The 14,092-nt window shown below is 40.3% G+C and overlaps 1 protein-coding gene across 5 annotated transcripts; it reads left to right on the top strand.

Moving 5' to 3' along the window:
• The first annotated feature begins 598 nt into the window (after positions 1–598).
• On the top strand, positions 599–14,010 carry LOC142965588 (solute carrier family 35 member F5-like). 5 transcript variants are annotated; one of them, XR_012957710.1, is made up of 17 exons: positions 599–755; positions 2,132–2,211; positions 2,760–2,901; positions 3,619–3,768; positions 3,914–3,976; positions 4,235–4,316; positions 4,879–5,072; positions 6,378–6,459; positions 6,637–6,724; positions 7,595–7,659; positions 7,805–7,909; positions 8,126–8,285; positions 8,418–8,508; positions 8,806–8,960; positions 10,069–10,163; positions 10,962–11,003; positions 12,332–14,010. XR_012957710.1 is itself a non-coding variant. In XM_076106611.1 (16 exons), exons 3-15 carry the CDS (start codon positions 2,767–2,769, stop codon positions 10,148–10,150), a joined length of 1,452 nt encoding a protein of 483 aa, XP_075962726.1. In that variant the 5' UTR covers positions 599–755; positions 2,132–2,186; positions 2,760–2,766; the 3' UTR covers positions 10,151–10,163; positions 12,332–14,010. The 5 variants fall into 5 exon arrangements, 4 of the variants coding, with proteins under 4 accessions (XP_075962726.1, XP_075962743.1, XP_075962713.1 ...); XM_076106611.1 differs by lacking the exon at positions 10,962–11,003 and having other exon boundaries at positions 2,132–2,186; XM_076106628.1 differs by lacking the exon at positions 10,962–11,003 and having other exon boundaries at positions 4,882–5,072.
• Positions 14,011–14,092: the final 82 nt, after the last annotated feature.

Below are 14,092 nucleotides of genomic sequence, written 5' to 3'. Positions count from 1 at the left end.
TACAAAGAGTAGTTCAACCTTATGATAATGTCATTCTAGAGCATGTCTATCAAACCAACATCTGCATATCTTGACGAACTGGAGAGGCTGGAGCCTGTCCCAGCACTGGTGGAGGAACACAGACAGATACCCATACAATTCATTACAGAGCTTTTTGTTGATTGAGGAGTTCATACATTCACTCTGATAATTGATAAAAACCTTCATTGTGAACATTAATATTCATGTATTTGAAAAGTAGCAATACTACAATGTTAGCATTACAAGTGAAAGCTCTGCATTCAAAACTGTATTTGAGGAAAAGTAACTATGAAGAGTAAAATGTACTAAAAGCCAAGAACAAGTGAAGTATCAAAATATGTAATTATGTAATAATAATAAAAATCTCAAAATACCATCTGTTTAAGCCTTTGGTACCATAGTTTAACAACCACATACTGTTATGTCATTAGTTGTGATATAAATATATATTCAGTAGTAACGTGTTTCAATAGACAGAATGAATGAATCTGATTTTTAAAAAGAAGTATGAATTGTGTCGCAATATTCGCCATTTAAAACTTCATATCCCAGAAGTCTCTGCAGCACATAAGTGATGTCACCTGATAGCGAAGAGGGGAGGGTGTGCTAATGTTTACAACCACTTGGCTGTCAATAATTGTATCGTAAAAACTGGGATTTTGTCGATATTTCAGCAGCATATGTAACGACACGTGTGTAATGGTGCAAACTAAATGACCTCGTCTCGCCTTCAGGTAAAAAGACTTCTTAAGTTAACCCTTTGATCACTTAATCAAGCAAGCTCGTTAGCGCTTAGCTCGTCAACGTTAGTTATCTGATATTGATAAACAAGTAAACAGCACAGCGGTTATTTGCAAACGTTAACTACACACATTAGCTGGACTCGAACCAGTGAACTGACGCTAGCGTTACATCGAAATGCAACCTTGTTGACTTCCAGTCTGTAACAATGTAACAGCGAGTACAGTCGTTAGCTCGTAAGCTGGTTCGCTAGCTTTTAGGGTTTGAAGAAGCGGCTCATCTGACCGCGACAACTTTGATGGCATTCACACACAGCTAAGCTAACGTTACCCGTTTACACATGCAAATAGCCAGCTAACTAAGCTCGCGCTTAACATGTGCAGCTACGTACAGTACAGCTCTATTTTACATTAAGGTGTGCACTATGCACCACCCACAGCTGACGTTTAGCTAGCTGGCACTGAGCTTACTTCTATAACGTCACTCCTATTTAACACAGGGACGTAGAGATGTAAACATACGTGTCTTTAGAAGGTCTTTCGTTGCATTAAAGCAGGGGTGTCCAAACTTTTTTCAAAGAGGGCCAGATTTGATAATGTGAAAATGCCCAAGGGCCAACAGTCCCTGCTGACATTATTTTAAACAATACAAGTAGCCTATACATACATTGTTATTTAATCATTTTATTTTCAATGACAGCAAATAGCAATGTAACCAAATGTAAGCATCCGTGTGTGACCGGACTTTGGACATGCCTAAACCTTAGTTGTTTCCTGTGAAAATGGAAGTTTATTTTGAAAAGACAGTATGCATGTAACAAGCGAAAACAGACTCATGTTGCTGGACTTTTGCAGGAAAAACGCACGAAAAGTGAGGAGTAATATTTCGTAAGACATCAATAAAACGGGGATGAATTTATATCATTGTATAAAGAGAGTGACATGAGAAGATCAATCTCATGTCTGTAAGTTAAATCAGCTATAATCACTATTTTAAAGTGATTAGTGACTCGTCTAAAACATTTAAAAAAGGAATAACTTCAATAGAATCATTCTATACAATGTAGCTTCTTTACATTCTATTAGAATGTAAAGAAGCTACATTCTGATACAATGTAACTTCTTTACATTCTATTAGAATGTAAAGAAGTTACAGTGTTTTCTTTTCTTTTCTTCCCACAAGAATGTAATTTTGTCAGGTTGATAAAAAAAAATGTCACTTTACTTCCTGCCATTATTGTTACTTTAAAAGTAACATAGTGTGACTTATTAGAGTGGTAGCATTTCTACTGATGTTCCTCGTGACATTATAGGCTTATTTGTAGGTTTGAATATGTAACATTGCTGTTTTCTATTTGTTTTTGTGTCAGGGTTGTGCTGCCTGTGGGTTGCTCTCTATCGTCCGCATCTGGAAAGAATATTTCAGTGTGTACATTTAGCTGGTAAACAGGTGTGTGTTGCAAAGTTATTTCAAAGTTGCTGTCAGCCCTGCTGGGATATTATACTTTTCCTTTTGCTCTGAATGTGCTGGTTCGCTGTCACTTTTAATTAAAGGATTAATTGCTTCTTTAGACTATAAAGTTATAGAAAATAGACCATCACAATTACTTAGGGGCCAAGGTGACACCTTCAATTTCCCTATTATAAATATGAGATATATATATATATATATATATATATATATATAAATATGATATAAAATAAGAAAAAGCATTAAATCCTCACATTTAAGAAGCTGTTTTTTTTAATCTATGCTTGTTAAATTACTTGAACAATTATAAAAATAGTTGCAGTTAAATTTTCTGTCTGAATCGATCATTTCAAAGTTAATTTGAAATTATTACCACGCTGCCATTTTTAAGTAGATTAGGAGACACAGAGTTGCTAATATTTCTGTACTTTCTTGTTAGAATCTAGAATTCACTTTCATAGAAAACTCATTTTGTGAATATCTTGTAACTCCACCGTGTTCTTGTTCGTCCATGCACGTCTCACCAGTGTCCTGATGGAGTGGGTGTTCATCATGAACCGGATGAGCTCTCAGGGCAGCGCTGCAGCCCAGCGAAGGCGGATGGCCCTGGGGGTGGCGATACTCCTGCTGGTGGATGTCATCTGGGTAGCCTCCTCTGAGCTGACCTCAGTAAGGACTTTGTCACATTCAGTCAGTTTTCCACACCTGTTGCTGCATTGTGGGTTGCAGTATCCGAGAGGGCACAAATGAGAGCGGGGGTGCAGATGTACTCAGTCACCAGAGTGCATTGAGATGTTCTGGAAGTCAATAATGTGCATTTGGTATATTTATTTGTGTTTTATTGTGTTGTGCCCCAACGTTTGACATAACTTTCCCCTTCTCTCTCCCAACAGGTGGTTAATAAAGTACTCCAATCATTTATTAGTAATTATCAATCCTGCAACTCCATATGTTCTAGTCAAATATATATTATATGCATTTCAAAAGAAGGCTGAGTCAGCAGCATAGAAGGTCGTAAGTAGCTAGAAATGTAGGACTCGAGGAAACCAGCAAACATACAGCCTCTTCTCGTCTAAAATGTCAAAAAGAATAACGAAACAAAGATACAACAGTAACTGCAGCCATCACATACATGCACTGGAGAAAAAAAAGTACGATTTCTTCTGAAATGTAGAGAAGGGGAAGTATCAAGTGTCCCATTGTGTTAAGTAAATGTCATTTGTTACATCATATGCTCTAAGGGGGAACTGTGTTTAACTTGACAGACTTGAAAAGCAAAAGGAAACCGGAGTGCCCCGAGAGGGAAAACTGTCCAGCTTGCAACATGTAGGTTAACTCATACAAGCTGTTTCCCTAACAGCTTCCTCCTGTTGATTCCTCCTGCAGTACATTTTCAAGCGACAGGAGTACAACAAACCCTTCTTCAGCACATTCACCAAGACCTCCATGTTTGTACTGTACTTGCTGGGTTTCCTGCTGTGGCGGCCCTGGAGGCAGCAGTGCACTGGCACTCTGAAACGGCGGCACTCTGCGTTTGTAAGTAGTTTAAAGCACACTCTCACCACTTGGGGGGAGTGTGTTTAATTTTTAAACACACACACACACACTTTACGCCCGTGGTCCGATGTGACATCACGGCTGGTGTGTGTAAGTTGAAGGTTTGAAATGCTTCTCTCTGCAGTTTGCTGATGCCGAGGCCTACTTTGCACCCTGCACCACTGACACCTCCGTGAACAACGGTTTGGTACGTAGTTTCATCGCAAAAGAAGTTATGACTCTTAACCGCAAACTAGTTGAAGGTACTACAGGTGTAACTAACTCTGTTCGGGGAGTATTTGTAGTGTTTTACCATTTGTTGGGCAGTGAATGTACCCAATCGTCTAAACACTGACAAAGCTTTGACCGTGACAATCTTACAGAAGTACAGTACAAAATGACATTGTGTGCAACTCTCCACTTTAACAACTACAAACGTTTGACTTTCTCTGTCGCTCATGTGCAGAGTGAGCCGCTGTATGTTCCAGTGAAGTTCCAGGACGTACCTGCTGAGCACTCTAATTGTCTGATCGGAGACTGTGAATCTTGTGAGTACACAGTTGATGTTGTCAGTTCAAAAAAAACATTGAGCATAAAATAGTTTTCCCCACATGAATTAACAAAGACCACAGTTGTGTGCTGTAGCGTTTGACTGATATCTGATTAATAACCTCATGAATTTGGTATTAATGAAAAGTAACGTTTCAACAACAGAGGGCAGTGGTGAGCTATGGAAATAGATCAAATCATTGTTTAAAGCCAATATGAGAGAAATCAGATATTTAACAAGAGAAACCTCTTTCTGACCTATTAGGCCACCTCAGACTCAGTTCTCTCTTTTCTCTATTCTTTCTTTCACATACCATCATAATAAGAACAATAGTTTGAACAAAAAAGGATTTCACAGAACAAAGGAGAAATCTCATGATCTTTTGGCGTTTCCATACTTTTTAGTGATTCAGTTCAGACGAGCTCGAACGTAGCTCAATTTCCTTAGTGGACGGATGTATCCAAAGAGTCTCAAAACTATATAACATTTTTTTGTGTTTGGACATTTAATTAAAACCCTGCCTCCGTCAGTTCACTCCTCTCTCCATTTGTACCTCTCAGCAGCTTCCAAAAAGCAGCGGGTGCGTTTTAGTAATATCATGGAGGTGCGTCAGCTGCCCTCTACTCAAGCCCTGGAGGCCAAACTGTCCCGCATGTCCTACCCAGCTGCCAAGGACCATGAGGCCATGTTACGCACAGTGGGCAAGCTCACTATCACCGACGTGGCCAAAATCAGCTTCTTCTTCTGCTTTGTGGTGAGTAAAAGCCAGCTTTTTTGTTTTTACGTTGCCGTACCAAACTATAGACATGATGCATAGTAACGATGCATAATTGATAAGACACTCACTTTTTTCTTTTTGTGTTATTTGGTAGAAAGCAACAAATGTGTTTATCTGATACGTTGCTGTTGGCACAGAGGCAAGTGAGCAGAAAGTGATGCAAGACTGCGAGTCATTCATCATTTAGCCTTTCAAGTGAATGAACTGCTTTTAATTTGTGACTCATCCCGTCTCAGCAAAGTCATGAACATCTGGGAAATGTTAAAGCAGAGTATTTGACATGGGCCTTAAAGACCCTCGGGAATTATACTCCCAAGTTTTATACACAAGTGATTAGATATTATGTTAAGCTTCTTTCCTACTATGATTTTTTTTATATAATTGACATCTATCAACCATATAAAAAGAGGAACACTGACCTCACGTTATAATACAATCCAACAACTCGGAAGATAAAAGTCATGCGTTGTTTTTATGCCGCTGTGTCAGAGATGTGTTGCATTCTAAATGAGGCTTTGTGTTATTGAATTGTAAGATGTTCCTGTTTACTTCGTCCACCTTCTAATAGGTCTGCAGCGGTTGTGACTATTCTGACTCAATTCTGGCAGGTTTTCTCTCTTTTTTAAGTATTTTGGATATGTTATGCCATTATTAGATAGAGGGATAGATGACAGGAAACAAGTGAGAGAGAGAGAGAGAGGGCTGCAACAAAAGGGACAATGAGATTCAGCGTTGGAGGTTTTAACCCCTCAACCAAGGGGTCACATCTTGGCCCTCTTTCAAGCCAAGTTCACACTACAACACTGGCTTTCTTGTAATTGAGTCTTTAAGTAGATGTGGTTTTCACACTACATAACTGACCGGAGACAGAGGGTCCCACTCTACAAGCTCTTTCCCCGATGAGCTGACCCGTGTCTCGCGCTTTTATTGGCCGAAGCTCCCCGACAGGTCCAGATATTTAGCCTGCTAGACATCTGGAGTTCAACACGTAGCGCTCGAGCACCGACGATTTGCCTCTCGACTGGGGCTTTGGCCTGGGAGCTCCAAAAACTGTCGGCGAACAGGTCATGTATTGTGAACTAGGCATTTGAATGTGTAAAAGTTAAGACTGAGAATTACTTTATGGGACAACAAACTACAAAGGCGTCAGAGATTGCACAGTGAGTGGAGTTAAAATGACAGTAAACCCGGCTTCGTCAGGTACGTTAGAGAGTATTTACCACAGCGCTGTTGTACAGTGGTGTAGTAAATATCACGTCACTGCTTCTGTTTCTCTTCCAGTGGTTCCTGGCTAACCTGTCCTATCAAGAAGCCCTGTCCGACACGCAGGTTGCCATTGTCAACATCCTGTCATCCACCTCAGGTGACTCTTTCTCTCTCTGTTGAATTTCATGATAATACGTGGTATATTGGTGACAGGTTTAATGGAAAATGTGCGTTGGTTACGATTCACCTCTGTTCATCTTGAGCCCCTTGAGGCAGATTTGTGATATTGGTCTGTATATTTGAAACTGACTGGACTTGACTCTCTCGTCTTCAGGCCTGTTCACGCTCGTCTTAGCAGCCATATTTCCCAGCAACAGCAGCGACCGTTTCACCTTGTCCAAACTGTTAGCTGTGGCTCTGAGGTAAGGGCTGAATGGATGTGGTGGCAGTAGAGTTGACAAAGGCATGTTGGTAGGTTACAGTGCTGAAAGTGGATATATTACTTTAGTGTAGTTTCACCTCTTTTGCTCTCCACTCTGACTGTTTACCTACATTCAACCAAAGCCTTCTCCAATGTGATTGGTTAATATTACTCCGACTACAAATGGAAACCAGAGAGCTTCCGACACCAAAATCCTGTCCCGTTACCTACAGATTCTACATATGAATGCAGAATCTGTTTGTATCGATTAATAACTCCTGGCATCCCCGATACATAGTTCATATTTTTTAAAATGAACTGTTTACATGTTGGTCACAAGTCGGATCATTCCTTTTTGTTTCTGAGGCTCTGGTCGTAGCAGAATTGTCACAATGTTGTTGATTTCATCCGAAACTCTGTTATTGCAGCACTGAGCCAATATATAAACGGATGCAAAATAAAATAGATAAGTTCATATATTATTAAGAAAGCTGTGAGGTTTGAGGAACAGCTAAAGAGTTTAGATCTGCTGATCTTAGGGGCCTGGTTGGACTGTAAGGAGTTCAACATTATTTAATATAATCTGGACGATTAATGGCTTTGTAGGTAACTAATAACATTTAAAAATGCATTTTAAACGTAAGGGGGAACCAGTGCAGTGATATAATTGAGAATGTGTCTCATCTTGGATATATATCGCTAAAAACAAGCTTTGATGATATTCCTGGTTTGCTGCTCGATATCTGAACATTACTGGGCTCTTTGGAGATTTCGTCCCAACGATATAGATGTCATTTTGAAATGAAAGGACCTGTGATTGCCTGTAAATTGCCTGGACTCAGTCAGTCCATGTTGTGTCTCTCTTGTTCAGCATGGGAGGAGTTGCCCTCGTGAGTTTCTCCAGCATGGACAACCCTGATGAGAATGGCGTCGCAGGTAACGGTGGAGACAGCGAGTATCTGTCACCTCCTTCACATCATTATCGTGAAGGGAAATTCTTACATTGCTCTCTTGCTTTAATCGTGATGAATCGATATCATTTGAAACATTCTTTCCAAATGTAATTGACTTTTACGTGAAGGTTCTTTGTGGTCGCTGGCGGGGGCCGTGCTGTACGCCGTCTACATCGTAATGATCAAGAGACGAGTGGACCGGGAGGATAAGCTCGACATCCCCATGTTCTTTGGTAAGGAAACGCTCAGTGCATCGTTTGTCTTTTTAAGGACAAAGCCAGTCCTTTTTAGAAATGGGGACTGATTATTGTACTTATTTCAGTCATTAACTAAGCAACATAATAGAGACCCCTGCACATTAAAGCTATTTTTAGTGCACGGAGTCTTGGAGGACAGGAGGAGGTGTCTTTCGAGACGTCTAAGCTGGAGCTGCTGTGTGTCTCTCTCAGGGTTTGTGGGTCTGTTCAACCTGCTGCTGCTGTGGCCCGGCTTCCTCCTGCTCCACTACACGGGCTTCGAGGCCTTTGAGCTTCCCAGCCAGCTGGTGTGGACGTACATCCTTATCAACGGCCTCATTGGAACCGTTCTCTCCGAGTTCCTCTGGCTGTGGTGAGCGCCTGACTCGTTATTTTAATCAAGTCACCAAAGCATCACAATCTGCATTTAGTACGTGGACATTTTGATGCTCTCAGTTGGGCGAGTAATCCTGCTGTGACTGGTGACGCTGCTTTCTCTCCACAGGGGCTGTTTCCTCACATCGTCTCTGATCGGGACTCTGGCACTGAGCCTCACTATCCCGCTCTCTATTATGGCAGATATTTGCATGCACAAGGTACGTTTCCCAAAGCAGGTACTTAACAGTCGGAGTCAGAGTTTTAAATAAGACTCGAGAAAATGTTCAAACGCAATCTGTTGAAGACACGAGTTTGAAGGGAGTGGGTCAGAGTAGATTGCAAGATGAAGAGCCTGGTTCATGTGCTCAAGTAAACGTTGTAATGTGAGTAAATATCGATTAAATTAGGGGCTAAATGAATTGTCACATTTTAACTTGCTGTATGTTTATAAATGAATCTAATGATCTGAAGTCCAGTCATGACAGTAGTTGTAATGGTTACTTTCCTCACCATAGGTCCGGTTCTCGTGGCTGTTTTTTGCCGGGGCGGTCCCCGTCTTCCTCTCCTTCTTCATCGCCGCGCTCTTATGCCACTACAACAACTGGGATCCTGTCCTGGTGGGGCTGAGGAGAGTGTACGTCTTCATTTGCAGGAAACATCGCATTCAGAGGTATAACAACGTTTGATTCTACAGAGGCGACACGTCACCCTGTCAGAGAGACACATTTGTGGTCTTCAGCTCAGAAATTGGCCATGCAGCTGATTGCATCAACCATATTAAATGTTGCCCTAGCTAACATACATACAACCTGTAGTGACAAGCCACCTACACTTTACTGTTGAACATTTTCCAATCACACAGTTAGTTTTGTTCTTTTTTTGTTTGATTTCTTGCCCTTCAGGCAGTCATTGTTTCAGTTGATAACTGTGTGAGTGAACATTGCGTCACCTTTAATTCTTTTTGGCAAGGTTTCACAATCGAGGACTATTTTGAAAACATTGTCTTTTGGTCGATTTGAAGGACACAGGATTTTAGATTTTGTTGCCCAGAAGCGTACATTTATGATGTCGGTTGTCAAAAAAATCAAGCTGAGAAGATGAGGAGTGAACAAAACATGGACCTCTATAAAAAGGTAATGCAGTTCAATCCCTGGCAGCACTAGTTGCTGCTCAGCTGGGCGCTCCATTGATAGAAACTGGCAAAAAGCTGACTGGACATCCACATAACAGGTGGTGAATGTTCCCTTTTTAATGGGTGGAAATGCTGCTTCCATGGATTCCATCTGCTAAAAGCAAATCTAAGTAATTTCTGTACACACACACACACACACACACACACACACATACACATCAGGGACCAATTTCCACATGTTCTGTAAATTTGTGACAAAATCTGAAAAATTCTACGAAATGGTTTCCAGTCCAGTAAAGCATTTAATGTCTTGAATAGAATAGTGTGTTGTTAATTCATTGTATTGTGGAATGTGACCTATTCATAATGAATTGACCGTAACTCTGACACACGCTGAAAGAGTTTTTACATCAAGGACGTTCTCACAAGGACAATAGGCTCCATTCGTAGCTCGCAGCCTCGCTAAGTTAAGTCGGTAATCAGATGTACGTATATGCTTGACTGACTGTGCTCTCTGCGGCAGTTATGCTCTCCATTCTTCTGTGAATGCTTGTTCCCATTTGGTGAGGGCAGATTATAATAATGATGGTTGTCAAGATGATGTCCGTGATGATGATGATTGACACCCGGCTCTCTCCGCCCACAGATTGCCAGAAGACAGTGAGCAGTGTGAAAGCCTTATTCCTCTCCACCCGTTCTCCCCCAACGAAGCAAGCTTCTGTTCGTGAACCAGCAGTCAAAGTAAACCATCACTCTGCCTTGTGTGTTGTTGACTGGTGTGTTCCTTTATGTGCATGTTATTGTGCGTTTGTAATGTAAACATGCATAAATCCGCTGGGTTGAATATGAAAAATCCCAAACAAAAAAAACTTCCATTGCCTGCGACAGCGCTGCTTGGAAGTAAAGCAGAAAGAACCAACTTCTCATTTGTTAAGTATGATAACTTCTAAATGGAAGAAAAAAAATAGCATTACTTAATTGATGCCAATGGTGTGCTTCCTTTTGGTCGTGTCTAGATTCGGTCGATGCCTAACCGTCTCGCAAGAGTTTCACAAATTCAGGGTTACTAGACGCAACCCTTTGTAAACGCAGCAGATACAGTAAATCAAACACTTGCTTGACAAATTTGGTAACATTTTAAGTAAGCGCATCTTCTGTATTTTTTTTTTTTTAATTCAAAGTTGCACCAATATATATTTGTATATTATAGTACCATTTACAAAGTGAAAGGGGCCGCTGCTAATCACAAACCCACAGAGAGTTTTCACAGACTCTGCTGTTCAACCTTAGATGTGTTTAAGCATCTTCACCTGTTTTATGTCCAGTAACTCTGCTCAACCCAGTTTCCAGCAGCAGACTTTAGACTTACATTTGTCAAGTGGCAAGAAACACAACAAATGAACGCTGATCTTGCTTCATGTCCGGTAAATTTCTCAATAGGCAATTATTTTGTAACACATTCACCACATCAGATTTATAGATGTCAATGTTTTGCTTTCAACTTGCTGCTCTCAAGTGACCGAAACCTTTTTATTGCAGCTTAAAGGACAACATCTTGGTAGATTTGCATCCCAAACAACAGTATGATTTTATTTTTTTTTTCTTTATTTTTTTTTTGCAATAGTTGATAACGCTCAGGATTTCTGCTATCTCCTCCCTGCTTTTACTCAGTTGTTTCTCTTTGAACATCTGTCAAGTATTTGTGTGACGCCCTCAGTGTTTGGACATGTTGGTGAGTAAGAGGGACAGAAGACAAGCAGGACGGGAAGGTCTTTAGTAAATAGTTTAGATCTGAGATTGACCACCCAAGTCTGCATCTCAGTGAAGTCGCCCGTCTGTTCACTATTCATAGGTTTACTCGAGCTTTTCTCAGCTGTATGTTCTTACCTGTGAAGTAATTGCCAGCAGGGCAGAGAGAGATGTCTGAACTCAGCGTGTGGTTTCTAATGGAGGCATTAGAAGGGAATGAAAGCAGCGGAATTTAGGACAGACGTAAGCCTGTTTGCTGGGTGTGTAGTGTTTAATGGAGGAGCAGATGCAAAAGAAAAGGGGATGCAGAGAAGTAAGCCTGCAACTCATGGTAATTAAATTAGTGTTGAACCTTTTCGATCATTATTTTCAGTTAACTGACGAAGTGTTTAATCTTTGCAGAGTCAAATAATACTAAGAATACATCACACGCTCATAACCCAAAGGTATTCAACTTATAATGATGGAAAAAGAGAAAAGCAGTGAATGCTAACAATGGAGAAGCTGGATGTGGTGAATGTTTGGCATCTTTACTTGATAAGTGACCGAACTGATGGACCAATCACAGGACGAGGATATTAGAAATACCGAGGAAATTTATTTACATTTTTCACATTTTATTAAGTGTGTGTGTGTGTGTGTGTGTGTGTGTGTGTGTGTGTGTGTGTGTGTGTGTGTGTGTGTGTGTGTGTGTGTGTGTGTGTGTGTGTGTGTGTGTGTGTGTGTGTGTGTGTGTGTATTTAAAGTTTGTATCCAAACGTAAACATTTAAATGCTATCCCAAAGACTTCTCTACACTTCCAGAAATAAACTTCTGGTCGGGAAATGCAGATTTGTGTTGTTGTTGTTGTCTAAACAATAGTCAAATATAAATAGTTCTTAAAAATGGAATGAGCTCATTAAATACCCTCCATGTGTAATCTTTCTAAACTGTAGTATGTTAACTCCGGTGAGTGCAGCCATGTTTTGATGCTGCATCAATGTAGATTCTTGTTCGTTGTGAGTTAAAGGTGCTAAACTGGTGGAGAACCTTTAGAAGCACTGTAAAGAAGTGTGTACTTATACATGTCTGTGCATATTTCTGTGCTTTTAACATGTCTATCATGCAGTGTCCATGATTTTTGTCTCACCCTCTTTTTCTTTTCTTTTTTGTATCCCAAGGTGGCGAATGTGGATCTCGCTGAGCAGACAATCTGGAAAGCCTTCAGAGACATTGAACTACCCCAGTGCCTTCTATTAAATCTATTTATTTTCTACAGTGTTGAGGCGACACATCCATTTCTACAAGCTCGTTTTTTTATTTTCACATTCCAGTCATCGCAGACTGAAATTCAGTTTTTTTATTATTATTTCTGTGTAAAAAAAAAAAGAAAAACAACCTCATGGTTGTCAAGGTGCTGGACATTATCAGTGATTACTATAATGTCATGTGACCAAATGAAACGGTACATTTTGAACTTGATCATAACACTAACGGAGGCAGAGTAGCTGTGTGTTTCTTTTAAAAGTCTGAAATCAGTGTTCAGAGTTCACAATTGAACGAACCATCGTTCCGTTCTGGACATCTTCATGTTGGTCTGTAGGCCTTTTGAAGCCTTGCTGCTTGTGTGTGTGTGTGTGTGTGTGTGTGTGTGTGTGTGTGTGTGCGCGCCTGTGCAGCAGACACAGCGCCTTTTCACAAAGGACAATCTGTCAATCGTGTACAGTACGTAAAAAGTTTTGTAAGTCGGACATGAAGAAGAGTGAAGTCCCACTACAGCTGAACAAGAGAGCATCCCACCCTTCAACAGCTCTCTTGTTTCCCTCTGTACCTCTGACGGGGCTGGACCAGGAAGACAAACTGTGACAGAAACATAATCTTTGTGCTTGAATATGAACTGATGGTAAGCCTTCCGCTATAAGCTACAGAACGCCTCGCTGCAATAACGGTCGTCCGCTCGTATGAGAGGTTTCCTATGTTCAAAATGGGTGTAAATACTTTACACAGTGAAGCATTAATAGAATATTGCTGCTTTGTTTGTGAAACTCAGATGACCACTACAGATTTCTGTCTGAGATTGTGTAAACGTTTTATATTTTCTGTGTCATTGTAAATGATTACTGCCAGAGGAGGAGTTTGCATAACGGCCACATTTACGTGCAACTGAGATTATATCACATCGATTGGACTGTTATGTATGAATTATTATTATTTTTTTTTAATAAGCAAAAATGATATATTTACTGTTTTTGTGATTTCATGAGAAAAAAAACATTTCTATTTCTATTATACAGCCTCAGTGTCTGTTGTGTAATCCAGGATGTAAACACTACAGTTGAAGGGGCAAATGTCAATGTCATTACACGTCCAGGTAAATATCAGACTTGTGCACATCGTTATGGAGTGTTTATTGCTCTCAGCATTGACTGGACGTATGAAGTGGAGGAAGTAATAACTGTCCTGTGAGGATGAATTAACAGGTTGAGCACTTTAAGCAACATATTTAAACTGGTTCGTGTTCATTATATTACTTGCTGTGTTTTTGCCAATCAATCCCTCGTGTCACAGTTGCAAGTATAAAAGCTTTTTTTAGGGTGGTTAGTTTCCCATGTTCTCTGCTTAGACTTCAATGGTGATTGTGGAATCATGGATAGGATTTGTTTTTCTTTCTCAGGTTCTTTGTCTTTATTTTTTTCTGAGAAATTTCTCTTCTGAGTGTCATTAATGAAGATGTTATAAGATGTAAAAGAAGGCTGTAATAGTAACCTCCCTTTTATCAACCTCGGCTCTTAAATTATGCTTTTATTTTGCAAGTCTGTTTTCATACTTACACTGCACTATTAAAACATATCTTTTTAAATTGTGTGTGTTAAATGACGTACTTCTCCAGGATCACATTTCTGTTGGTAAGATGTATTGGTGCGGTGGCATTTCTTCTTTGA

Source organism: Anarhichas minor, unplaced genomic scaffold (genome assembly GCF_050575085.1).
Source record: "Anarhichas minor isolate MPS153535 unplaced genomic scaffold, ASM5057508v1 ptg000004l, whole genome shotgun sequence".
Lineage (NCBI taxonomy): Eukaryota > Metazoa > Chordata > Actinopteri > Perciformes > Anarhichadidae > Anarhichas > Anarhichas minor.
The sequence above is the reverse complement of the archived record's forward strand: the minus strand, read 5'-3'. Positions and strand labels throughout refer to the sequence as shown.